The sequence below is a fragment of the Papio anubis genome, chromosome X (genome assembly GCF_008728515.1).
Source record: "Papio anubis isolate 15944 chromosome X, Panubis1.0, whole genome shotgun sequence".
Taxonomy (NCBI): domain Eukaryota; kingdom Metazoa; phylum Chordata; class Mammalia; order Primates; family Cercopithecidae; genus Papio; species Papio anubis.
The window spans coordinates 19,995,702-20,023,412 of record NC_044996.1 but is presented as its reverse complement, the minus strand read 5'-3'; the positions used below and the strand labels follow the sequence as shown (position 1 = coordinate 20,023,412).

Sequence of the window (27,711 nt, the reverse complement as noted above, 5' to 3'; positions counted from 1 at the left end):
AGGGTCCCCAGGCCAATGCCATCGAGGAAGGCGCCGGGCCCCCTGGAAACGCTCCTCCCCTTTGGAGGAGGATTTCGAGGCGGGGCTGCCACGCACGCTCCGTGCCCGCGGGCCCATTGGAGTGGCCGCTGGACGCGTGCGCAGGACCCGATGGGTGCCCGGACGCGGAAGAACTGGCCCCGCGGAGGTTCCCGCTTCTGAAGCGTGGGAGGCGGAAGAGACTGCAGGTTGTAGATTTTGGTCTTGGCCCCAGCGTGTTCCCCCAGACCATTAGAACCCAAGAGAGGAAGAGGAGGCATCGCGGCGGCGGCTGAGAGGCCGAACCCCCAACCTGTCCTCGAGGCGGGAGGGGGGCAGGGAGGGGAGAAGCACCGATCCCAGGGCTGAGGAGCCTCCGGGACCAGGTCCGGGAGCATGGGGGGCTGGACCGGGTCCCCGAGCATGGGGAGCTGGAGTCGCCAAGGCTGCCCGGCCGGGTCCTACCCGACTGTCAGGTCCTCGGTGCTAGCGCTGCTCGGGCAGCCGCAGCATCTGTAGCCCGGCCCCGCTTGTGGTCCTCAGCCGGAAAGATAGCAGCATGAGTTCCGCCGCTGCCTAGTTTCCTCCCCCTCCTCTTCTCCCTCCTCTCTCCTCTTCCCCAGACCACCTCCTTTCCCGCCCCTGCGCTCCTCTTTTCCCTTCCCCTCTGTCCTCCCTTCCCTCTGCCCTCTCCCTTCCCCTCCCTCCCCCGCCCTCTTCCTCTCCCTTTTCACCCTCTGCCCTCCTCCTCTTATCCTCTCTGTCCTCCTGCTTTTCCATCTATCCTTTTCCCTCCCTCTTCCTTCCTCCCTCCATCCTTGTTTTCCCTCCATCCCTCTTCTTTCCTGCATCCTTTTCCTTCATTCTGTCGCCTTCCACCACTACCTCTGCACCCTCCTCCCCGCCTCACCATCATCCTCCCTTCCTCATCATCATCCTCCTTCCCTCCTCCTCTCCTACTTTTCTCCGCCCCCAGCCCCCGCCCTCGTCCCCAAGCCTCCGCCCCTTAGCCCCCGCCCCCAGCTGCCAGTCCCCAGCAGCTCAGTCCTGCAGTGAGAGTCTTGGGAGTCCATAGCTAAGCACCAGGAGCTGAGCACTGCCCGCTGTGCCTGCCTGCAAGTCTGACATGGCTCAGGAGAAAATGGAGCTGGACCTTGAGCCTGATACATCTTACGGGGGAACCCTGAGGAGATCCAGCAGCGCTCCCCTAATCCATGGGCTCAGGTGAGCAGGGTTGGGGAGGATGGAGTACAGGGTTCAGGGGCTCCTTGTCCCCGTGCGAGCAATCTTCCTTCCTTAAAGTGCACGTTTGAGCTCATTTGGGCTCTTCAACCTGAGGGGGTGGCGACTCGTTTGCTTGATAGTGACTTGGGTCCCAAGGTGGAGTGAAAGTTTAATCTCCAACTTTGGGCAGTGTGGAGGAAACGGTTCCCCCTCCACCTGGGGCCATGTTGTCCCACTGTAAAAGGAACTGCAGAAAGCTTCTGGCTCTTCTGACAGGTTGCTTGCCCGACTAACTTACACCAGGGAATGTCAGATCGAAACCCCTGGAACTAGATGTGCAACTTGACACCTGTCTCTCAGAGCTGCTATTTCTAAGCTTAGTTTAGGAATCCTGGTATTAACAGAGGTTTACTTTAATCACACTTTATCTAATAACTTGTAATTAAGTGGTATGTTCACATCACAGTACGTGATTTGGATTTGCTCTAATGTTTTCAGGTTCCAAAACTGCCTGAAATGCGTTGCAGTGAATAAAAAAGAAGGGTGGTCTGTAGCTTAGGGTCAGTGAAAAGGCACGTTTTAGAAAACGGTGGAGAGAATCGACTCTTCAATTTCGGTGGTAGGGTCTTGTGTTTTCATGTGAATAAGTCATCGAGGGTCTATTTTAAGGTAGCATCTTGTAATAGTGAAGGTTAGGTTGGTTCATCTCCTGAGCCTATTGTATTTCACTTTTATAAGGAGACAATTCATCTTAGGTAGAGAGCCAATTTGCGAGACCCTGTAGAAATGGCATTAGTCCAAAAAAGGAGATGAAAGTACAATTAGCCAAAAACATATTAATCAAGCACAGTGAAGGCAAAGAAAGAGATAATCCTTGCTGTTGAACTGATTATAACATCCATATTTTGGGGAAAAAACAGGTTGACTTTTTCATTTATTAAATATAATTTTGAAACTGAGGGAATGTAGGAGTGACTTTTTGCTTTCCTGTTGCTGTCCTTGGCCCTGAATTTATTTTGGTTACTATAACAATAAACTGGTCTTTTTCTGATTGTCTTTTGAAATCTCATAAGCAAGCAATTGCTAGGGACTTCAGCAATTCTATTGACCTGCATTTAGACTATTGTAGCAAAAACATACTGTTTTTTGAATCATGATTTAAGTAACATAGCATGATGTGACACAAGAAGGGGCGAGGAGACCAGGTCTGGTCCCAGTTTTCACTAACTAGCTATGATCACGAATGAGTCATTTAACCTTTCTGAGTCTGTTTTCTCATTTGAAAATTAAGAGAGCTGAATTAGGTGATCTCAGTGGGCCCCGAAAGCCCAGTGCAGTTCATTTCTGAAAAATCCTTCTGGAATTCTCATCCTTATTGTGGCATCGCCCTCTGCTAGGCACTGCAGGGATATTATAAAACATGAATAAAACACCTCTCTACCAGTGGGTTTAAGACACATCCACATTTCTCTTTATTAAGAGACAAAGTAGGTGTCTCAAGAAGCAGCTCATCTCCCAGTGTACTCTTTGGGTTCAAAGGAGAGAGTGATTGCATTCCGTTTGTGGATTGAAGAGAGGTTTGTGCCATGCCTTCACTGAAGGGTATGGCATTCAAGATGGATGTGGAAGGAGAGGAAAGATTTAATAGATGGTGGCAGGAGGCAGAACATTTGAGGCAGAAGGGGCAACAATCTCTGCTATGTTTATTCCATCCAACAGCAGAGTTCAAAGGTAGGACACATGCTTAGGGTGAAGGGGGAGATGTCTTGATCCACCTGTATTGTAGAACAATGCTCCTCGCCCCTTTTCGCATCATGGCAAACACAGAAAACAGTACTCATTGGTTCTCTGGGGTAAACAGATGAGGCTGCTCAGGTCTGGTGGTAACCGGTTTGGGGGCGTAGCTCTGACCAGAAGCAGCTAGAGTCAACCAGTCTGGGGCTCCGCCTGCACCACTTCTCCCAGCTGCCCCCAACCACTGAGATCAGTATCTCTGCAAACCTGTAATCCACAGCACACCACTTGGGAAGCTCTGCAGAGACGACGGTGAGGAGTTCATTCTCTGTATGAAATGAGGAGCCATGGAAGATTTCGTTGTTAACTAGAGAACTGATGTTAATGTATTTGAAAGAGATCTTCCATTAGAAAAATTACTAATTTTGTTTTTTTGTTTGTTTTTGTTTTTTTCAGTGACCTTTCACAGGTTTTTCAACCTTACACACTTAGAACTCGGAGGAATAGTACAACAATTATGAGCCGTCACAGCCTGGTAAGTATAGAAGTAAGTATCTGAAGTGATTTAGATTGGGGAAAATACTTTGAAATGGAGTTCTTTCTTAAAATGATGTGCTATACACAACTTTTTAAGAAAGAAAAGATTGATTTTACCTATCTTGTTTACTGCTTATGCTGTGGCCATTCAGCTTTTGGTACAAAAAGGATACATGGTTAAAAATTTTTCTTTGCTGTGGGACCTTGTATTTTTTAAAATTGTTCATTATTATTTGTCATTACTTGCATCAGGCTTGTGAGGTAAGTCAGGATTAACTTCTAATTATAGCTGAGAACAGTGGTCTTCATTTGTCCTAAGATGCACACATCACTTGAAGGTAGCAGAGTGTTTGTTTCTGACGCTTACCTGTTAAACAATGCTGGTTTTCCGAAATGAAGACTCCTTTTAAAATGCTTGTATTTATATTCTCTGAAGAGTTACTGATTGCGACTGATCTCTGTAGCCAGAACTGTCAGGGATTGCTTTGTTAGTTGGTCACATTGGGATAAATTATGATGAGGTTTTTTTATATGGTAGCAGTTCACATGTGGAACTCACTTATCCAGCAGCTTCAATTCTCTGGAAGACATCTGAAATGAAAGAAGACAGATCCCTAAATGGCAGAACTAGATTTCCATAGTCTGTGCGCAGAAGTTCATCGGTTTATTTATAGGAGAGCCTCTGACCTCTGAATCATCTAAAATGTATGCACAATTATAATAAGCTTCCAATCCAATAGTGTGTGAGAAGCAGCAAATTAGAAGGGATGCATTTTAGTTAAAAGTATACTAATAGCTGCTAGCAAGGGAGGAGAGGGAAAAACTGAAAAACAGACATTTTTTAAAAATTTGTTTGTGGCTAATTAGTATAAGGGCTAAGAGCCTGTTAGTACACCCCAAGCATGTCATTGGTGTAGAATCATATAATAATTTATGTTCTTAAGGATACCTGGGTCATTAACTTATTCATAAATTCTAGTAATACCTACACTTGTATAGTTTTTTACCCATTACAAAGTACTTTCACATATTTAATTGTCATAACAACCCCTATTTAGGGAGGGCAAAGATATTTTTCCCAATTAAAAGAAGCAGCAGCTAAAACTCAAGACGTTAGAAGTGACTTGCTCAGAATCGCACAATTAGTAAGTGTTAGAACTGGGAATAGAATAGAGATCTCCCAGTGCCATTCTGTTTGGTATAATTTGTTTAAGAAAGGGAGAACTAGAACACATTTTAGAAAGATTTCCAACTGAAATGACTGAAAATACTTACAGGGGGAAATGTTAGCTATCTGGAGGCTTGATTCATTTTACCTTCTTCTCTGAGGATACTGGAAAATATTACTTATTTTTGCTGGATATATGAAAAATGTTTATACATGTTATACAGCCATGCTCCTGATAACAGTAGCATAGCAAAGAAGGGAAAGTGAATTTGCCTCTCTACACTTCACTTACCTCTTTTGTAAGATGAGAAGATTCTTATCAACAGTGGTCTAGGTTCATCTCTCACTGAAATACCTAGTTTTCTGAAAGGGCCATGGTGACTCACTGCTCTTTGTTGATCCTGATGCATCTTTTCATTCCTGCCCTTCTCCTTTCTAGCATTTTGGTCTTCCAAAACTCAGTTTAATCCTTATATCTCCTCTGGGCAGGCTTCCACAACTATCATAATATTAATTACACTATATACACTCTATCACAGGATGTGCTATAAATCTTAATACATTTATCTGTGTCCCATGGTAACCTGTGATGAGTAAGGTGTTGACAAATGAAATGGACTGGATATGCAGATGTAGGATCTTCATGGCTCACCAGCTGATTAGATATAAGGACTAAGAGAAGGAAGACTCCAAGTGATGGAAATTTTGTGTGTTGGTGACCGGGGATTGGCGCTGCGTAGGAGTAGAGAAATTGAGATGATTGGTAGTTTGAAGGGGAAGAAGATGAATTCTTTGGGACATAATTGGATTTAAGGTGCCTCTGGCCCCATGATATTCTTCAAAGCAGTATTCTCCCTTTTTAAAAAGATTCTGTCTGCTTCCAGTGTCACCACTTTTTACTTTGAGCAGATGACCCTTCTTACTTTACAAAGAAGACAGACACCTATCTTGTGTAAATGTCAGCTTTCTTTGCCTTGAAATGTCTTTAGCTTCACGTATGGCATTTCTCCCCAATGGTTCATATGCTTTTGACTCTCCTGTTGCTTTGCTCGGTCTATCATCTCCTCTCTCTCTTGTATCTTTTCCCTATTCCTCACGAGCTCTCTTCTTTCCACCTTCTCCAGACTCATGCATCTGATGGGGGAAAACAAACTGTTTTCTTTTTCGTAGGTCTCTCCTTCCCTTTTCCTTCCCCTCTCCAAGCTCTTTCAAAGCATAATCTACACTCCACTGCCTCTAATTCCTTGTCTCCTCGTTTCTGGCCAGTTTGTAATCATGCTGCTTCTACCACAACTCCATTAAAAAACTGTTCTTGCAAAAGTCACCAGTGCCCACTTAACTGCCAATGTCAGGGGCCTCATTTCTTATCCCCCTTGAGCTCTTTGCTTTATTTAACCCCGTTAGCTAGCACCTCCTTGGAGTTCTGGCTCTTTTTGTGTGTTTTTTTTTTAGCCGATACATTGCCCTGTTGTTTCTGGTACTACACACAGCTTTGCTCTGTTCTTTCTGGTCTACTTTCCGGTTTTGTCTAAAATTGTCAAGTTGTGTATTATGTAAATGTAGCATGTAAATTTCTGACTTTCTCCCCAGTTAGTTTTTGGCCATCCTCATGTCAGCTTTCCTGATCGTTTCACTGCTTCTTCAGTTTCTTGGGTTTCCCTAACTGACACATCTGTGCTGTCTTCCACAGTCTCCTGTTGGAGAGTCTTCCTGCTGTATTTGCTCACCTTGTAGCTTAGTGTTTTCTAAATGATCTTATTAAGAGTTTGCCAGTGGCCGGGCACAGTGGCTCACACCTGTAAGCCACTTTGGGGGGCCAAGACGGGCGGATCACGAGGTCAGAAGATGGAGATCATCGTAGCCAACATGGTGAAACCCTGTCTGTACTAACATACATTTATCTTATGCTCCAGTCTCCCTTAATGGTTGTAAAAATTAGCTGGGCGTGGTGGTGTGTGCCTGTAGTCCCAGCTACTCGGGAGGCTGAGGCAGGAGAATGGCGTGAACCCGGGGGGTGGAGCTTGCGGCGAGCAGAGATCATGCCATTGCACTCCAGCCTGGCAACAAGAGCGAAACTCTGTCTCAAAAAAAATAAAAAGAAACTTAGAGCATTTTATTACTATTTTATACTGCTCACTGCATTAGTATTCAAAAAAGTTTTAATAGCATGGGGCCTCTTAAACAGGGTGATTGTTATTTGGTTTTATAGTATTACAAGTTCATTTGTATTTTGTTATAGAATAAATAGTAGTAGTTTTTGTTTTTTGTTTTTTGTTTTTGAGACGGAGTCTTGCTCTGTCTCCCAGACTGGAGTGCAGTGGCGCGATCTCCGCTCACTGCAAGCTCCACCCTCCGGGTTCACGCCATTCTCCTGCCTCAGCCTCCCGAGTAGCTGGGACTACATGCGCCCACCACCACACCCAGCTAACTTTGTATTTTTAGTAGAGATGGGGTTTCACCGTGTTAGCCAGGATGGTCTCGATTTCCTGACCTCGTGATCTGCCTGCCTCAGCCTCCCAAAGTGCTGGGATTACAGGTGTAAGCCACCACGCCCGGCCAGTAGTTGTTTATATTACGACCACTAGAACTCTCTAAGACCTGTTGATATGAATTGTGTCTTACAGTTTGTGACCAGCTTGTAATTATTGTGAAGGAACATAATTTGGCCTCCAAATCATTTCTGCTTTGTGTTATTAAAAAAATGATGATCTAAGGGAAAGCATCAGTTATTTTAAAGATACACCTTGTCTTTCCAAATTGTTTTTTTTTTTTTTTTTTTTTGAGACGGAGTCTCTTCTTACTCTGTCACCCAGGCTGGAGTGCAGTGGTGCGATCTCGGCTCACTGCAAGCTCCGCCTCCCAGGTTCACGCCATTCTCCTGCCTCAGCCTCCCGAGTAGCTGGGTCTACAGGCGCCTGCCACCACGCCCGGCTAATTTTTTGTAATTTTAGTAGAGACAGGGTTTCATTGTGTTAGCCAGGATGGTCTCGATCTCCTGACCTCGTGATCTGCCCGCCTCGGCGGTGGATTACAAAGTGCTGGGATTACAGGCGTGAGCCACCGGGCCCAGCCCCAAATTGTTTTTTGTTAACTAGTAAGATTTGTAGTGATAGAATGTGATGAGATTTTAGAATGGATTTGGATCGTGAAAGCAAAGCCTCCTCATTGCAGTTTTAAAGTGTTTTTGAAAAACATCAATCATAGACAAAATACTATGTACTAGACTTATTAGCCTCTCTTCCCCCATTGCTGCATTGGTAATAAAAATTAATAGCTTTGGTGTTTTTTTTTCCTTTCCCTTCTTATGTAGTTCTCTATTTTAGATAACTGGGATAATGGATATGTCTAAGGCCCATAGTCTTTATTTCTCTAAATTTACGTAGCTTCACATTCATTTGGGAAAAGTGCTGAAGTCAGTGTCTGTCTAGCAACAGATGGTGCTTTGAGGTTGGACACCTGGTGTACTTTTTGAAGACTAAATATACTGCCTCTAGTGCATTAATGTTCAGTGATCTAAAGAGCTAAATTTCGAAGAAGAATATGAAAACTTACCTTGGAAGAGGTTGTACACCAGTACTGACAGCAGACTGCTGCTTTGTGATTCGGAAAATAGTAAATGTTTACTTTTTCTTTCCAGTTGCTGTCATCCTCACCTAATCGTATTCCTAGTAGCAGACTGCATCAGATCAAAAGGGTAAATTTTACTTACTAGCTCAGATTGGAAATTTTTTGGATTTTACATTTTTATTTTTATTTTAAAGATTTAGATATTAAAATGAGTTGGGATGCAACTCTGGTTAGTTGGAGACAGATTATAATTCTTCTGGAGTGTGCAGATAAAATATACAAGCGGCATGAATATTCTACTCTACTGTGATTATGTCAATGAGGTAGAAAAGTCTTTTTATTTTATTTGAAGCCGAGAACTATGTGGATAAAAATTACAGTGTGTGGAAGAGTTAATATTTTGTCAGTGATCCTACCTTTTTAGCACATATGTTTGTCTTTGCAGGAAGAAGGCCTGGATATGATGAACAGAGAAACTGCACATGAAAGGTTAGTGCTTTGCAAGAGCAGGGCCTAGCCTAATAACTGTCTTGTTTGTAAACACTGATGGCCCTTCCCTTTGTTTATTTTAGGGAAATGCAAACGGCAATGCAGATAAGCCAATCATGGGATGAGAGCTTGAGCCTGGTAAAGTTTGCTCATGTCTGTTTGGTTTTCATTTTCTAAAAACTTTTATGTTGTTCACTGGCTTCATTAAGTTTTTCGCACGCTTCTGTCCCCTTCTACTTCCAAATTGATACTTGTTTTTTGATCTCTGCTTTTCCAGCAGAATATTAGAGTCTGTACCTTTCTCTTTGGAAAATCTGGGTGTGTTATAGTAGTAAATAAGAGCTGTGATGTGCTGAATTTGTTATGAGGATATGACACTTTATGTTTACAGAGTGACAGTGATTTTGACAAGCCGGAGAAATTATATTCTCCTAAGAGAATTGACTTCACTCCAGTTTCTCCAGCACCTTCACCCACCAGGGGATTTGGAAAGGTAGGATAATTGACAGGATATTAAGTCTATTTCACAAACTGAGCTGTTTACTCTAAAACGCACACAAATCACACCACTTTTAAAGTATCCAATGCCTTGAAGGAAAATCAATGAAAATCTATGGCAGTAATTTGGAAAATATACATATATATATATGTAATTTAGTTATGAGACACACAGACAGCCAAGCAATTCTAAGGAAATTGTTTCTGTCATTTTGAAAAGAACCTTTTGAAAATGACTGTGGGTCTGGTATGGTGGCTTGTACCTGTAATCCCAATTCTTTGGGAGGCCAAGGCGGAAGGATCACTTGAGCTCAGGAGGTCGAGAGCAGCCTGGGCACCATGGCGAGACCCCATCTCTACATTAAAAAAAAAAAAGGCGGGGGGCATGGTGGTGCACACCTATAGTCCTAGCTCATCAGGAAGGTAGAGCAGGAAGATGGCTTGAGCCCAGGAGTTTGAGGCTGCAGTAAGCTATGGTCGCATCCCTGCACTCCAGCTTGAGCAAAAAAGAGACCCTGTCTAAGAAAAAAAAAAAAAAAAGGAAGAAAGAAAACTGGAGTGCTAGAACTATTTTAATATTGAATATGTTTTTTTCTAGTAATGTTTCTCACCATTCTTACAGATGTTTGTGAGCAGCAGTGGGTTGCCACCAAGTCCAGTTCCCAGTCCAAGACGATTTTCAAGGTAAGCAAACTTGAATTTTAAATGTGGTTGAAGTACCATTCATTACATTTATCTCTCAGATTAGCTTTTTGTGGCTGGGCACGATAACTCATGCCTGTAATCCTAGCACTTTGGAAGGCTGAGGCTGGTGGATCACCTGAGGTCCAGAGTTCAAGACCATCTTGGCCAACATGGTGAAACCTCGTCTCTACTAAAAATAGAAAAATTAGCTGCGCCTGGTGGCAGGCGCCTGTAGTCCCAGTTACTCAGGAGGCTGAGGCAGGAGAATCGCTTGAACCAAGCAGGCAGAGGTTGCAGTGAGCTGAGATTGCACCATTGTACTCCAGCCTGGGCAACAGAGCAAAAACTGTCTCAAAAAAAAAAAAAAATTATTTTTCCCAATATTTCACTGTAAAATTTTCAGACATCAAAAGTGAAGGAATTTCACAGTGAACACCCATATACCCACTGCCTATAATCTACAGTGAACACCCATATACCCACTGCCTATAATCTACCATTAACATTTTACCAGAGTTTTTTCTTTTTTTTTTCTTTTTAATTTGAGACGGAATCTCGCTGTGCCACCAGGCTAGAGTGCAGTAGCGCGAACTCAGCTCACTGAAACCACTGCCTCCCGGGTTCAAGCAATTCTCCTGCCTCAGCCTCCCAAGTAGCTGGGATTACAGCCATGCACCACCACACTCGGCTAATTTTTGTATTTTTAGTAGAGATGGGGTTTCACCATGTTGGCCAGGATGGTCTTAATCTCTTGACCTCGTGATCCGCCCGCCTTGGCCTCCCAAAGTACTGGGATTAAAGACATGAGCCACAGCGCCTGGCCCCAGAGGTTTTTTTAGGGGGGATTTAATGCTGATTTATATTTAGTGGGGACACACACACACACACACACACACGCACGCACGCACACCACAATAATCCTTTTTAAGAATAAGGAAAAAATGTTAAAGTTCATAGACCAGTCAAATCCAGTTTCGCTCCTGTTTTCCAGGCTGGAGTGCAGTGGTGCAATCTCAGCTCACTGCAACCTCTGCCTCCTGGGTTCAAGTGATTCTTCTGTCTCAGCCTCCTAGGTAGCTGGGATCACAGGCATGCACCACCACACTTGGCTAATTTTTTGTGTTTTTAATAGAGATAGGGTTTCACCATGTTGGTCAGGCTGGTCTCAAACTCCTGACCTCAGATGATCCGCTTACCTCGGCCTCTCAAAGTGCTGGGATTACAGGCATGAGTTACGGCGCCCAGCCCCAAAATACTTTTTAAATAAGGTATCTTTTTTTCTTTAAACTGTTGTGGGTATTTTGTCATATGGCATATTTTTTAAATGGCTTAAAATGCTGTTGTATTATTCCAGGTTGCCATATGCTGGGTGAAATCATGTATTGGCATTTCAGTTATTCAGTTACACAAGAATTTTCCATTTCAGTCATTGATATGATTGTCCATTTTATTTATGTATTTGTTGGGCTGGACTGCTGTTTTATCTTGCATCTTGGATGTTCTTCACATTATCCTGTTTGTTTTTTCATCAAAGCAGGAGAAGTCAGAGTCCAGTCAAGTGCATTAGACCCAGTGTTCTCGGTCCTCTTAAAAGAAAAGGTATGTAGCAGCATGGTGACTATAGTTAGTGCTACTGTGTCATATACTTGAAATTTGCTAAGAAAGTAGATCTTAAGTGTTTTTACCACACACATACAAAAGGTAACTAGGTGAAGCAAAAGATGTGTTAAAAACTTGACTGTGGGCTGGGCACAGTGGCTCATGCCTGTAATTCCAATACTTTGGGAGGCCAAAGCAGGTGGATCACCTCAGGTCAGGAGTTCAAGACCGGCCTGGCCAATGTGGCGAAACCCTGTCTCTACTAAAAATACAAAAATTAGCTGGGCGTGGTGGTAGGTACCTGTAATCCCAGCTACTCGGGAGGCTGAGGCAGGAGAATCACTTGAACCTGGGAGGCGGAGGTTGCGGTCAGCTGATACCGCGCCACTGCACTCCAGCCTGGGCAACAGAGTGAGACTCCATCTCAAAAAAAAAACCAAAAAAACCTTGACTGTGATCATCATTTCACATTATGTACATACATCAGATCATCACATTGTATACCTTAAATATATGTAAATTTGTTTGTCATTTATACCTCAGTAAAGCCGGGGGGGAAAAGAAAAAGATAAGCATCACGCTTCTGGTCTTAAACCTAGCCAAGCTTGAATTAAAAACTAGAACTCCCGTCTGAAATGAGCTAACAGCATTGCCCTCTTGTGTTTTAGGGAAACTCAAAAGTATTCTTCCGAATGTTTGCTCTACTGATTTTCAATTTTGTAAATGAGTTATTTGATACATCTGTATTTTCTTATACTTCATAAGTTTTATTCATATATTCATTATCATTATATATTCAAAAAATTGCCTCTCAGTTATCTAAATATGAAAGAGATGCATAGTTTATAAACTGCAGAAATATATGCTAATGCTGTATCAAACATCCATAAATGTGCTATATACTCAAATATAAGGTGAGGTTTACCCCCTCATCAAATTATGCCTCATCAAAGCAAGAATTGCCTTATATTCAATTCTGTAGTTTTTTATATAACAGGGTGCTCTCAGTTACCTTGTTTTGAACCACAAAGCAGTAGGCTAAAATAGTTTAGTATCAATCAACACTAGTGCTAGATGCTTATAAAGGGCACCTGATGGCATCTCTTTAAAACGGCAACACAGGTCTGTAATCCCAGCACTTTGGGAGGCTGAGGCAGGAGAATTGCTTTGAGCTCAGGAGTTTGAGATCAGCCTGGGCAACATGACAAAACCACATCTCTACAAAAAATACAGAAATTAAGCAGGCGTTTGGTGGCTTGTGCCTGTTGTTACAGCTACTTGGGAGGCTGAGTCTGGAGAATTCCTTGAGCCCAGGAAGCAGAGGTTGCAGTGAGTCGAGATCACAGCCTGGGCCACAGAGTGATACCCTGTCTCAAAAAAAAGCAACGCAGGTTTTTGTCTGTTTTTTGAGACCAAATTTCACTCTTGTTGCCCAGACGGGAGTGTAGTGGCATGAGCTTGGCTGACTGCAACCTCCACCTCCTGGGCTCAGCGATTCTCCTGCCTTAGCCTCCCGAGTAGCTGGGACTAGAAGTACCCACCACCACGCCTGGCTAATTTTCTGTATTTTTAATAGAGACAGAGTTTCACCATATTGGCCAGTCTGGTCTTGAACTCCTGACCTCAGGTGATCCACCTGCCTCGGCCTTCCAAAGTGCTAGGATTATCCCACCACACCCAGCTGGCAACACAGGTTTATTCATTATTCCTGGGGATATGACTACACGATTGCAAGTGTCAGGTGTCATTTTAAACGAGTCTTAACAATAACTTTTTTTTTTTTTTTTTTTTTTGAGGCAAGATCTCGCTCTGTCTCTCATGCTGGAGTGCAGTGGTGTGATCTCAGCTCACCGCAACCTCTGCCTCCTGGGTTTAAGCGATTCTCCTGCCTCAGCCTCCCAAGTACCTGGGATTACAGGAGTGCGCCACCATGCCCAGCTAATTTTTGTATTTTTAGTAGAGACAGGGTTTCGCCATGTTGGCAACGCTGTCCTTGAACTCCTAGTCTCAAGTGATCCACCTGCCTGGGCTTCCCAAAGTGCAGGGATTACACAGGTATGAGCCACCACGCCCAGCCATTAACAATAACTTTTTTTTTTTTTTTTTAATTGAGACGGAGTCTTGCTTTGTCACCCAGGCTGGAGTGCAGTGGTGCGATCTTGGCTCACTGCAACCTCCGCTTCCTGGGTTCAAGTTATTCTTCTGACTCAGCCTCCCAAATAGCTGGGATTACAGATGTGCACCACCACGCCCAGATAATTTTTGTATTTTTAGTAGAGATGGGGTTTTTGCCATGTTGGGCAGGCTGGTCTCAAACTCCTGACTTTAGGTGATCCACCCGCCTCGGCTTCCCAAAATGCTGGGATTACAAGCATGAGCCAACCGCGCCTGGCCAACTGTACTTTTAAAAGCAATTCAGCAAGTGGTTTCTTTGTGCAGATCACCTTCAGGGCCAATAAACAGACCAACTTTTCTAATGTTAGGGGTACAGGTATTTGTGGCTTTGAAAACTTTCCAGTCATAGGATCATACACAGATTCCAAAAGTGCTGTGTTTCAAACAACTTAAAATTAAAGATCTTGTGCTCTGGAAAATAGTTCCTGATATGGTGACAATATTTGTATTTAATATATAAATTTTATCTTTATAAACAGTTTTTCCTCAATCTTGTAGGGAGTTATTTGTAGTCCTAGGAATGTTCTCAGTAGCTAGTAAGTGAAAATAACAGTTGGAAATAAAGCTATTATTGTTGTTATTATTACTAACTTAAAATTTGTTGCAGGAAGTTGAAGGAATTAGCATGGTAGTTTAGTTTTACAGCTATTCCAAAATACACCAGCAGATGGAGGAATTCTTTGCTCAAAAGAGCTAAAGGCTTTTACTAGTGAGGCAAACTCAAAAGCCCAGCAGCAACTTTTAAAAGCTGCATATTAAAGCATGGAAAATAACAACTTTTGCAGATTTTCAGCAATTTTCAGAATAGTCCCAGAGGAAAGATAACTAATTGATAACATGGACAAAATGAATGTTGCGTTTGTTCTTGCTTAATCTTTTTTCATTCTAAGAATCTTACACAGTTTTAAGTTCAAAGTTACTAATTTTCTACTGGAGTATAGACAGGCTCATGAATTAAATTGTCTTGAACATTCCGTTTTCAAGCTCAGATGAAGAGCTTCAGAACCAAGGAATGTATATGTTTTAAATAACATCAGAGCCTGATTTTAAAGGAGATTATTCTAACTTAGGGTTTTACTTTTTGTACTCCTGGTAGCAAAATGTTAGGCAGTATCCCTGTTGGTGCAAAGTTTTTATATTAGCAATTCCGAGAAAATCTGTAGGATTGAGGTGGTCAGTACAATAAAAATTTTGTGAATTGAGTAAGATTTGCTTTTGATTACAGATGTATTTTCAAACTTATCTTTTTAATCTTCATTTTCATTAAATAGTGTGAAAGCAACTTTTTACTTATACACTACTTATCATTTTTTAACCAGTTTGACACCATCTTAGGAAATGTTCAGATATCAAAATGTATAAAACCAATAGGCCTTGCTAACCATGTAGCATACAATATTCACTGTGAGTGTCCGCTATTTGGGAATTCTTTATCTCTACTGTGGTCAGCCTTGCTTCATTTTGCCTGATGCGGTCAGTGTTCTACTGTCCTATTAATGTGAATATGTCCATAGCACGCTGTGGATAATGAGTGAGAAGCTTTTTAGGGCTGCCGACTTTTTGGTTGAGTTTATGTGGAAGCATATTTCTTCCACGTTAAAGCACATGGGAAAATAGTTTTAAGCAGTGGTTTGAAGAAGTATTCTGAGCTTTGGTTAAACAAAGGTCATCCTATTTTAGCACCACGCCTGTATTTGTAAAATTGTTTTATAGTAGCATCATCTCTTTCTGTTTTAGGTGAAATGGAGACAGAAAGTCAGCCCAAGAGACTCTTCCAAGGCACTACTAATATGTTATCTCCAGATGCCGCGCAATTGTCTGATCTCAGTTCATGGTAAAAAATGAAATAAAATGAAAAGTATATTAGAGTATAATCCATTTTAAAAGAGCCACATGGAAAGTATATTGGGATAATTTAAAATATTTTCAACTTCTTATCCATGCTCCCACGAAGGGGAAATCTCTGTGGAGGATAATGTGAAAAAACAGATTATTTTAAAGTCAAGAGTATTTCGTTTGGAAATGTATATGTCTTTCTGACACCTTCGCTTTCGTTCCCAGCTCCTGTTAGGTCAGCCTGTCATTAGTTGCCAATGGTGTGGCAGTGCCAACTGCTGGCTGGTGTGAGAAAGAGTCTCTGGGTGGCTGTGGGTAATGTGTACTGATTGTAGCTGCTCTGCCTGCATTTTGTATCCAGTCCTTTCAGCTTAGCAGAGAATAGTAGGATTCTCTTAAGCATAGTATTCTCTGATTAGCATTATCTATTGTTATCTTTTTGAAAATTATGAAATATTTTGTCACAGTGCTAAGGTTTCATTTTTATAATAACATTTCCTGATTCCTACGGTCTAGTCACACACATGTTTTTTAAATCTTACTCATCCTAGTTTAGGTCTTTAAGGGCCTTCAGTGTTTTCATGAGAACGTTAACTTCTTTTCCTATACCTGAAGTTGAGCACTTGAGTGCTTATGTACATGTTGGAAGGAAGGGGAAGGAATAAGTAGCAGTGACCAGGTAATATTTTGAAATCTTTCAGTATGTTCTGATCAACTCACTGAATACTTGTGTAATCAATTGTGTACTGTTGTTCAGAATTTTTTTTGTTCCCTGAGTTTTACAGCTGAGGATTTTTTTTTTTTTTTTTTTTTTTTTTTTTTTTTTGAGTGAGATAGACTTGCTCTGTTGCCCAGTCTGGAGTGCAGTGGTGTGATCTTGGCTCACTGCAGCCTCTGCCTCCCAGCTTCAAGAGATTCTCCTGCCTCAGCCTCCCGAGTAGCTGGGACTACAGGCACGGGCCGCCATGCCTAGCTATTTTTTTTTTTTTTGTATTTTTAGTGGAGATGGGGTTTCGCCATGTTGGCCAGGCTGGTCTCAAACTGCTGACCTCAGGTGATCCCCCTCACCTCGGCCTCCCAAAGTGCTGGTCTTACAGGTGTAAGCCACCGTGCCTGGCCTGAAGGTCTTTTTAAAAAGCCCACGAGGGCACTCACTTTAAAAATAGCAAGATCATACCCTCTAAATGGAAAAAGTATATAAGCCACTTATAAGCTATAAAGATGGACGATCCCTTCTTCCCAAATCACTTATTCATTGTTCCATGTGAAATAACCTGTACTTCTAGTTGACCAAGAAGTCACAGATTATTCTAGTTTGTTAGTCTTTTTGATCAGTACTATTCTAACCTTGGAACAGATAGATGCCTTTTAGAATTGTTCTAGCTATTTTCAACCCCATGGTCTCTTTTTTCCTCTCATCTCTGTATGTCCTTGCTACTTCAGTGTGCTAATTTTGGTACAGAGTACCTTTCCAGGTATGTAGATGATGGAAAAGAGAAAACTTCTGAAGCTTGTCAAGAGGACTATTGGGTGAAACTCTATCCTTAGTGGAAAGTGCATATCACTTTTATGGCAAAGTGTTTTAATATAGGCACATGACTATAAATAGGTTTGCTTACCTAGTTACTAACCAAGTGACCAAGTTAAGTAAAATATATGACAGCATTTTACCAAGCTGAAAACATACAGGGTGAGGTGACTTATTTTTATATTGTCTTTGGCTGACAGTGCAGGATGCGTAAAACAGGTTCATGCAAGTAAGTAAGAAAGGAAAGAGAAGGTGCAGTATTTACGAAGGGTCTTCTCTCATTGTCCAGACATTTATTCCTCTGAGCAGCACAACCTAAACCATCTCTAGCAGTGGCTATTGTGAGGCTTCTATTTCCTTGTCACTACTCCCCTATCCCGTAGACCCATGAATGGCTAGGAGAGCCCTGGAAACGTCAACATTGGTGATGAAGGAAACTTTTATTTTATTTTAATTGTTTTGAGACAGAGTCTCGCTCTGTTGCCCAGGCTGGAGTGCAGCAGTGCAATCTTGACTCACTGCAACCTCCGCCTCCCGGGTTCAAGCGATTCTTCTGTCTCAGCCTCCTGAGTAACTTGGATTACAGGTACGTGCACCACACCCGGCTAATTTTTGTATTTTTAGTAGATATGGAGTTTCTCCATGTTGTCCAGGTTGGTCTTGAATTCCTGACCTCAGGTGACCCACCCACCCTGGCCTCCCAAAGTGTTGGGATTACAGGCGTGAGCCACTGTGCCTGGCCAACTTTTGATTCTTAAACATAAAAAGCTGTTGTGGTGCGGTGGCTCATGCCTGTAATCCCAGCACTTTGGGAGGCCGAGGCAGGCAGATCAGGAGGTCAGGAGATCAAGACCATCCTGGTTAACACGGTGAAACCTCGTCTCTACTAAAAATACAAAAAAATTAGCCGGGCATGGTGGCAGGTGTCTATAGTCCCAGTCACTCAGGAGGCTGAGGCAGGAGAATGGCGTGAACCCGGGAGGCGGTCTTGCAGTGAGCAGAGACCGCGCCATTGCTCTCCAGCCTGGGTGACAGAGCGAGACTCCGTCTCAAAAAAAAAAAAAAAAAAGTTGTTGCTTCACACAAGAGACACTGCTTTATTCACAGCCACTCATAGAGTGTCAACAAGCCAAGTGTGGTTCAAGTAATCTGCAAAAGAAATCTGTTACTCAAAATTCACAAAACTAAGTGTCAAAGATAGTTAAGTCATTAATTAAACTTCCAGATGATGTTTTTAGTCAGTTTGCAGCAATTGTACTTCTGAGGTTATTAAAGCTTAAAATTGTGCTGAGACTTTGGGAACACCTTATATATTAATGATGCTGACATTTTTGCCTATAATTAAGAGATTTTTAAATATGATTTATTTCTTTTATATAAAAACTGGATCCTGGCCAGGCATGGTGGCTCACACCTGTAATTCCAACACTTTGGGAGGCCGAGGTGGGCGGATCACTTGAGGTCGGGAGTTCAAGACCAGCCTGGACGACATGGTGAAACACCTTCTCTACTAAAAACACAAAAACTAACCGGGCGTGGTAGCGCATTCCTGCAATCCCAGCTACTCTGGAGGCTGAGGCAGGAGAATTGCTTGAACCCGAGAGGCAGAGGTTGCAGTGAGCCAGGATCGCACCACTGGACTCCATCCAGCCTGGGCAACAGAGCGAGACTCCGTCTCAAAAAAAAAAAAAAAAAATCTGGATCCTGCTTTTGCGGAAACTTTTTTGAGACGTAGTCTTACTCTTGTTACCCAGGCTGGAGTGCAGTGGTGCAATCTCCACTCACTGCAACCTCTGCCTCCTGGGTTGAAATGATTCTCCTGCCTCAGCCTCCCGAGTAGCTGGGATTACAGGCATGCACCACCACACCCGGCTAATTTTGTGTTTTTAGTAGAGATGGGGTTTCTTCATGTTGGTCAGGCTGGTGTCGAACTCCCAAACCCAGGTGATCCACCTGCTTTGGCCTCCCAAAGTGCTGGGATTACAGGCATGAGCCACCATACCTGGTCTTTTTTTTCTGTTGTTGAGACAAGATCTGGTCTATTGCCCAGACTGGAGTACAGTAGTGTGATCATGGCTCACTGCAACCTCTGTTTCCCGGGCTCAAGCCATCCACCCACCTCAACCTCCCGAATAGCTGGGACTACAGGTGTGCACCATCTCGCCCAGCTAATTTTTCTGTTTTTGTAGAGACCGAGTTTTGCCATGTTGCCCAGGCTGGTCTTGAACTCCTGCCCTCAAGTGATCTGCATGCCTTGGCCTCGCGAAGTGTTGGGATTACAGGCATGAGCCACTGCACCCAGCCTCTTTTATCTCTTTAATGCAGTTTTATTAATCAGAATCAGACATTCATATTCTTAGAAATGGGGCTAGAGATAGGAATCTGGCTGTGTTCTGGTTTCTGCTACCAAGGTTGGCAACCTACTTGATAACAAAACTAAGGAATCTGTGCTAGGCTTGATAGGGCTGTGGCTAATTTTTTATTTATTTACCTACCTGCTATTAATCTGATAGAACCCAGCTTATTGACTGAACAAGGCACAAAGTGGTTCAGCCAGATGGGGTGATAACATGAATCAAACCGAATATCTTAGTTTTGTGATTACTTTTATCATTGGATGGTTTTAATGATTTGCTATTTTAATGAAACTACAGAAACAACTGCCCTCTATCTTTTAGAGAGCAGAAAAAGGATCAGATCGTTAGATGTTATCTTGTCATTTAAATATTTATGGTTTATTCCCTGCCCCACCCAACAAAAGGAGAGATGGCTTTTATAGCCTTTAAAGTTTATATACTAGATAACAATCTTTAAAATCTGACATCTTTTGAAGCATAAATTAAGTTTGAAATTTGAGTGTGGACCCATTTGGAGTTTGTGTCCAGTTAGGCATACTTTTTATTTCTTTTCTTTTCTTTTTTTTTTGCTAAATGAAAATTCCCAAATCTTTGCCAACCAAATCTAGAGGACATTATCAACCATAAGGCAGGAGTTATGTCATTCTGCATTTAATCCTTATGGACATCAAAATTTGAGCATAAATCAGAAGTCTACCTTTGCCTGTGCTTTGATTCTTTCTGCATGTTGGGAGCTCTTAATCTGCTCTTCATTCTGTTGGGAGTGAGACTGTGTGTGTCTGCAGCATACTATATAAAATAAAGGAGTTTTCAGGGCTGCTGGCCATACGGTGACGATTAAATGATAGTGTCTTTCTTTTTTATGAAAGGAAAACTTATGAATTTTCTTACCCCGTGCATCAGTGTTAATGTGATAGTTTTAACACGTTTTTTTGTTAAATTGGTCTTAGTGGTTCTAACACTATTTTTAATGTTATATGTGTCGTGCCAAAATTTCATGAATATGTGACAAGTACAAAAAATAAGTTTTAATCATTAATAGGAATGTGTATGTCTGTACACATCTCTAAAGTACACATGTATACACACACACACACACACACACACACACTTTAGAGATGTTTATGTGAGCAACTTAGACATCTGTGCTGATAGTTTAAAACTCCTGTCTACCTTCACCATAAAAATGAGCAAGTTAAAAACAAAACAAAACACTCCTGTCCTCAGCATGACTGCGGACTGATATTTAAATATGTGATCTTAAAAACTTAGAGGCCGGGCGCGGTGGCTCAAGCCTGTAATCCCAGCACTTTGGGAGGCCGAGACGGGCGGATCACAAGGTCAGGAGATCGAGACCATCCTGGCTAACACGGTGAAACCCCGTCTCTACTAAAAAAAAATACAAAAAACTAGCCGGGCGCAGTGGCGGGCGCCTGTAGTCCCAGCTACTCGGGAGGCTGAGGCAGGAGAATGGCGTGAACCCGGGAGGCGGAGCTTGCAGTGAGCTGAGATCCGGCCACTGCACTCCAGCCTGGGCGGCAAAGGGAGACCCCGTCCCAAAAAAAAAAAAAAAAAAAAAAAAAAACTTAGAGATCATTCAGAAGGATGATACTAGGACCCTTAAGGTAAGATAGGAGAGACCAGAGAACATGCCATATATATCAGTTTAACCCACAGCAAGGGGTGTGGGGATGCCCTACAGTCATACCTTATACCAAAATCTGTGCTAGGCTTGATAGGACTGTGACTCATTTCTAACGCATTTACCTGCCTGTCATTAATCTGATAGGACCCAGCTTATTGACTAGACAAGGCACCAAGTGGCTCAGCCAGATGGGGTGATAGCATGAATCACACTGGACATCCTACCTTTGTTACTACTTTATCATTGGACTCTTTTAATGAGTCACTCATACTTCATCCTTAGTTTTTCTAGACAGAGGGCATTACCTTAAGTCATAAGTACTTTTGGTTGTGTGGTTCAAATATTGCCTCAATATGTATATTCAGTGGCTGGAACGCATTCGTTCAGTTTTGATTCAGGGATTCCTGTGTCCAATTTGAATTGTCTAGATCCTTTTTTACTATTGTCTGGCTTTCGGCCATTAGTGTAAGTAAGGCTCATTAGCACTTCCATCAGAGCTTAAGCCAGGAAAGAAAGAAGAGATGAACTCAGATTAGTCCAGACCTCGTTGCTTTTAGAAGCTCTGGTAGAAGAGTTAATAGTAGACTCTGTGAAAATTACTTTTGTGCAGTGATGTTGCTGTGGGTTAAAAAATCATGTAAGTCTTACTTGACATGGATAGAATAACAATGAGTGATTTGTGACGTGAAGTCTCTGCTTCCATGACCATGAGTAATTGTGCCAGATTAATTCAAACGGAAACTAGATTTTAGTTAAGTGAAAATGTCTGGTTAAAGATTTACCAAGTTCTGAATCTAAATTGCAGTGGAGACTAAATGTAAGTGTGCTATTTTCTGTTAATGAACAAAATTATATACATTTATATTTTAATAATAGGGAAGACATTCTGAAATGAAATGTTCAGGGCTTTTTTTTTTCTGATCCTCCATTAGCTTATTTCTCTTAAGGTAATCAGCAGTGTTAGAAGTCAAATTTCACTGCATGAGTCCTGTTGTGTGTTTTCGAATGAATACAGGATTCACTCAAGCAGGCAGGCCTTAATTACAAATGGAATCTTTTAACCCAGGACTCACCGTAAGTCTGGTGGTTGGAATAAAGAATTCTTTATTTATATTCAGATTATCTGCTTGGTGGCCAAGTGTTAATCTAAGCCCATTTCTTCCTGCCAAGTAGCATAGAGCGTGTCCTTCGGCTGCCCGGCCAATATGTGCTTTAGGAAAGTAAATTCATTTTAATATTAGTCTAGGCAAAAAGCTGCAGGAGGAAAAATCGCATATGTTCCAAAGGCAAATAGAAAGGTCTTTTGATTTTCCAGTGTCTTGGATTATCTGTGCAACTTTCTTTCAGTAGTTTGAGTAATTCATATTTTAGATCCATTTCGCCATTTGGTTGAAAAAATATCGGAGCCAGCTAAAATTTCCAAACTTCTTACTTAAAAGTGATATTATTAATGATGCATTTGACAGCAGTGAGTGTAGAGTAGGAGTAGTGTGGAATATACTGTTTCCATTTTTACTTTTACTTTTCTGAAGCCTATTTGTAGTCTGTCTCCACCTAAAAACAATCCACAAACAAGAGAATGAAATGACATTTCAAAGAAAAGTAGAAGAGTAGAGAAGCAAGGGTGGGGGCGATATATTTCATTGAGGGTAGTACAGGGCCCAGAAACTTTCTAATGTACCATAGGTTACTTTTAACACTAGAAATACATTAACTTGGAAATTCAGAAAAATGATAATATTAAAGACTCCCAACATTTTCGACTCAGCATGTTAGACTGGAATGGGCTTTTTCAAAGGAGTTAGTGACCAAAGTTAAAACTAGAACCCGTGTTTCCTGATTTCCATAATTCCTTCTCCAATTCTGTGCTTTTTTCCTTTTCAAAAATAAAAAGTGTGTAAATTCTAAAACTGCCCAATTACCTCTCCCGCTTTGTCTGTCACTGTGTTTTCTTCACTCTCTATACCCCAGCCACAATAGTCTGCTTTTGTTTGGTTCCTAGAACTATCCTTGCTTCCTCCCAAATCTTAACTAATTAATGCCTGCTCATCCTTCAGGTGATAGCAAATATCATCTCTGGGGAACCTTTTCTCATTCCTCCGAATTAGATTAGGTTACCCATGTTATATATTCTCATAGCCCCTTGTATCTTTCCTTTATCACTTTTATTGCAAATTATAATTACATATTTATTAGCATGGTTATTTGAATGTCTGTCTTCTGCACAATACTGTAAATTCAATGAGGGCTGGGACCACGTCTGTTTTAAACACTGTTGTATTTCTAATATCTAGTGTGCTTCCTGCACTTGGCAGGCACTCAGTAAATATTAGAATAAGTGAATGATTGAATTCAGGGCAAATATAAAGCATAGATCTTATTATTGGATTGATGGAAATCAAAGCCAGAAAGGCAGCTTGATGCCAGACTGTAAAAGCTCTCATTTCCCTGCTGAAGTATGGAGCCAGATTCATGAGTCAGGCCAGGTTGATGGTTGGGAACAGTGAGCCCCTGGGCTGGATAGGGAAGGAATCCCTGGGCTGGGTATAGAGGTTCTTGATGTCCAGATCTGGAGTTTTACTGGAAGGATAGGAACAGGTGCCAGTTGTCAGGATAAAGAGGCAACAGACAATGGGTACTGAGACCATGAGTGTAGATTATTCATTGTAGAAGCTTAACTGGAGAATAACTGAAGGGATCAAAGAAAGGGACTCTTCTAGAAATAGACCTTTGGGTTTTGAAAGCAAGAAGAAAGGAAACAGTGTAAGGAATTATAAATGGCATAGAATTGGAGGGGGAAATCATTTAAAAATGTGTTTGAATTGAAGGCCCTTTGGGAGTGGGGAAGTGATCAACTCTAGGGGAGTTGAAAGACTTTGTTTTAGAGTAGAGGAACTATGAGGCAGTGTACTTGATCGAACACCTCTGATAGTCCGAGTATGGTTACCTCAGTAAGTAACTACTCCTCTTGCTTCAAGCCTGATGGGAAGATAAAAAGATAAACATAAGGATAGAAATTTCTTGAGCTGAAGTGAAGTGAAGGAACCTCCCTCCCAAAAACCATGGCATGTCAAGAGGAACATTTATTGTAGGTTGGATGGTCTGGTGCCTCCAGGGGGGACAATCAAATGATACAGGACCTCGAAGAGTCTTACTTTGGATTTTTGTGGCTTTATAATGTAGTATATTATGTAGTTCATTGCTGTGGCTTTATGCTTTTTTATTATTTACAAGTGATCTACTGATTTGTGAGCTCTTGAAACTGTGTCATTGCATGTTACGTTTACCCTGATAGTTGCATTTGCTTATAATTCTTTTTGCTTTGTCTTCAGTTCAGATATTTTGGATGGCAGTAGTAGCAGCAGTGGCTTATCCTCAGACCCACTGGCTAAAGGCAGCGCTACCACAGAGTCTCCAGTAGCATGCTCCAATTCATGCTCTTCGTTCATCTTGATGGATGATCTCTCACCCAAGTGACTTAACCATTTCTGATTCAACGTTTTAACTGCTGTTTCCTACATAAAATGTTTAGTGGGGAACGCAGAGAACTTTGATCCATAATGAGGATTAAAGTTTTACAGATTTCACCCATTCTGATGCTATTATTACTCTTTGGCATCTCTCTTCTCCAAAGTTCAATTTTATGAGCCTAATGACCTTAGCTAATAATCTGGTTTTGCTGATCTCATTTTGGATTTAGTGATTAAATCTCAACTGCTCATTTTTGATTGCTTAGAGGAATTTTTTTTTCCTTAGTGCCTCAACACCTATTTTGAGTTTATACATTTAAGAAAGGCACTGATACGTATTGCCTTTAATGGTTCTTTTCCGCAGCAGTGATACGACAGATTTGATCAGAAATTCTCTTGCTTGAGAGATTTTTTTTTTGTTCTTTGTTGACTACATAGTTTCAAATCTCTATTTCATGATAATATATAAATTGCTTTTAATTATATTAAATTTTTATTTTTCTGCATCAGCTTAAAGTACATTATTTTGTTTCCCTTTCCTGTTTGAGCCGCTTACGCCATTTCTCACAGAGGGGAAGAAATACGTAGTTGCTTTCATTACCCTTATTGCTTCTTTGCTGTTGGGGTGTGTGAAGTGAGCATTGATTTTAGTGCTGAGAACGTAAACGGACTTACAGGATGCTTGGATTAGTCACCACAGGTTCTTATGACTTTGCTACCACAGTTGATATATTTCTCCTCAAACCTGTTGCCCTAAGGAATATATAAAATATTGTTGATATTTCTAGGTGGTGTTATCAAGGAGAAGAAATTCCTGCCTTGACCAGATGTGTGGAGCATCTACAAATGAATGAATAGTTATTTACACACAAACCACTGTGTACAAAAGCGTCCATGGAGCTGTCAGTGTCTCGGGTGGCATTATGAGGCCTCGGGTGCCTTGGGGTACATTGTCATGCTATAAGGGATGTATATCATAAGGTATGGTGGAAGAGGGGCCTTATGTGTATGAATGCCACATACTGTTTGTGTTGCTGCTTTTTTTCCGATTCCTTTTTGTCATTGGATTTGTTTGTTTTGTCATGTGGTGAATGGTGTTTCAGTTCATTGTGTTGCCGCCAGAATCAGAATCCAGTTCTTGTTCATACTGCCTTATAGTTATTGTGTTGCCGCCAGAATCAGAATCCAGTTCTTGTTCATACTGCCTTGTAGTGAGGGCAGTTTAATATCTACAAAGAAGCTTTTAGGAGCTGAAGAAGTCAATGTGATTGTGTGTTCTGCTTTTAAGAAGCTGTTTCAGCTATGAACTGTGTACATGCTATAAGTGTGAGGTACCGTAAGTTATTTAATTTTTAAAAGAGGAAACTCCTGAGTGAGCTGTTTAAGAAATCTGAGTGTAATCTATTGTTACGTTATTTATAACTAGGTAAAATGTCTGTCGTGATAGATTTCTTTTAATGTTCAGATATTGTGGTTGGGTTGTCTATATTTAATATGCAGATTTGCCTGCTGGAATCATCATAATCCATTTTAAAGTGAATGTAAGAAATGAAAACTACTGCATTTGTGTCTTTTGAAGGCAAAGATCCTTGGATTTTAAAGGAAGATTATGTGCTTTGAAGGCACTCAGAGACTAGTAATAGCATATGGCTTGAAGGGAAACCCATTCTCTTTCAATTACAAGAGAGTATCACTTAGCGTGCAGTAGTTCTATTATAGCATCTGATGTGTCCTTTATTTTAAATTGTAACCATAACAGCCATTAATGGCTTTATTTCTTGTATTGCTCTCATCTGGGAAAAGTCTACTTCTTCAAACGTAACAAATATATCTATTATGAAGCTTGTCCCCTAGTATGCCATTATAAAGAAAAAATTCTTCGATGGTATGCAGTGTATCTATTCTGTTTGTAAAGGATCATGTCAAAATGTTCTGCCTCTATAATGATAATAGATGGTTTTGTCTTTCAGGAGATTTATCCACCTACTGTCTTCTTTGCCTTAAAGGGACACTTGGCCATCATTTTTAGACTTGAACTTAACACTGTTAAGAAATAACTGAAATATGATGGTACTTACATTAATTTTTGAAATTCAATGGTGGGATAGAATTAGGTCAGGAAATGGAAATTGTTCCAATGGTGTGAGAACTAGGAGACAAGATGATTCACTTTATTATTTAAACCAAGCTTCATTTTTAGTTTTTGTTGTTTAAATGAACTGGAAAGTTAAGTTTTTGCAGGGATTGTTTTGAAATAAAGAGATATGCTAACTCACAGATGAACTTTGTTGATAAGACCCCTTTATTTTTATATAAAGTCTAATATTTGAAAAGTGATTGTTATAAAGTAAAATTCTCTCTTCCTATTCTAATATATATCATTTATTTCAGGCTTCTATTTGAAAACAGGTATAAGAGATGATATGATGGAACCCTATAATGTTTTTTGCTTGATTGACTTATATAATCACTGTTTCATGATTACTGCTTTTGGAATAATAGGAAGTTTTGTGAAATGCTGGTCTTGTGTATATCTTAGAATGCAAATTTAATAAAGTGTGTATACATGCATAAAATTTACTAATGTTTTAAAAATCTGTCCTTTGTTCTTATTAATAATCATTTTCTGCCCTTATATCCCAATAGTTTATTCTCTGTGTCTAATTGCAGGTCAAGCTTTGAATAAAAGGATATCAGAAACACAAAAGAACTAATAGCTATGTTGAAGTTGGGGCTGTTTGCCAAAACGAAGTGAAACCTCTCCACATAATCAAATTTTCAAGAGTATTTTGTAGAATTTGACAATTTAGAAGGTTCTTGCCAGGGTCATACATCTTTCTTCCTCGTTTTCAATTTAGTTTATCTTGTTAAATTTTTTACATATTGATAAGCCTCTATAAATTATTTTTAGAACAAGATTGGGGTGAATAAACAGACAGAAAGGTCCGGGCACGGTGGCTCACGTCTGTAATCCCAGCACTTTGGGAGGCCGAGGTGAGCAGATCACGAGGTCAAGAGATCAAGACCATCCTGGCCAACATGGTGAAACCCCGTCTCTACTAAAAATACAAAAATTAGCTGGGCATGGTGGCGTGCACCTGTAGTCCCAGCTACTCAGGAGGCTGAGGCAGGAGAATCGCTTGAATCCAGGAGGCTGAGGTTGCAGTGAGCCAAGATTGTGC

At 41.2% G+C, this 27,711-nt stretch overlaps 1 protein-coding gene and 1 non-coding gene across 19 annotated transcripts; both read left to right on the top strand.

Moving 5' to 3' along the window:
- Positions 1–115: 115 nt before the first annotated feature.
- FAM122B (family with sequence similarity 122B) lies at positions 116–27,109 on the top strand. 18 transcript variants are annotated; one of them, XM_009198289.2, is made up of 11 exons: positions 116–227; positions 995–1,242; positions 3,433–3,511; positions 8,319–8,375; positions 8,694–8,737; positions 8,821–8,875; positions 9,129–9,230; positions 9,858–9,919; positions 11,457–11,518; positions 15,431–15,527; positions 25,318–27,109. In XM_009198289.2, exons 2-11 carry the CDS (start codon positions 1,145–1,147, stop codon positions 25,385–25,387), a joined length of 726 nt encoding a protein of 241 aa, XP_009196553.1. In that variant the 5' UTR covers positions 116–227; positions 995–1,144; the 3' UTR covers positions 25,388–27,109. The 18 variants fall into 18 exon arrangements, 17 of the variants coding, with proteins under 17 accessions (XP_009196553.1, XP_009196545.1, XP_009196543.1 ...); XM_009198281.4 differs by lacking the exon at positions 25,318–27,109 and adding an exon at positions 24,392–24,648 and having other exon boundaries at positions 130–227; positions 11,454–11,518; XM_009198279.3 differs by having other exon boundaries at positions 148–227; positions 3,433–3,523; positions 11,454–11,518; positions 24,392–26,808.
- On the top strand, positions 20,135–20,280 carry LOC116272295. Its single transcript, XR_004181008.1, has one exon. It is a non-coding gene; the product is annotated as a small nucleolar RNA U109 (small nucleolar RNA).
- Positions 27,110–27,711: the final 602 nt, after the last annotated feature.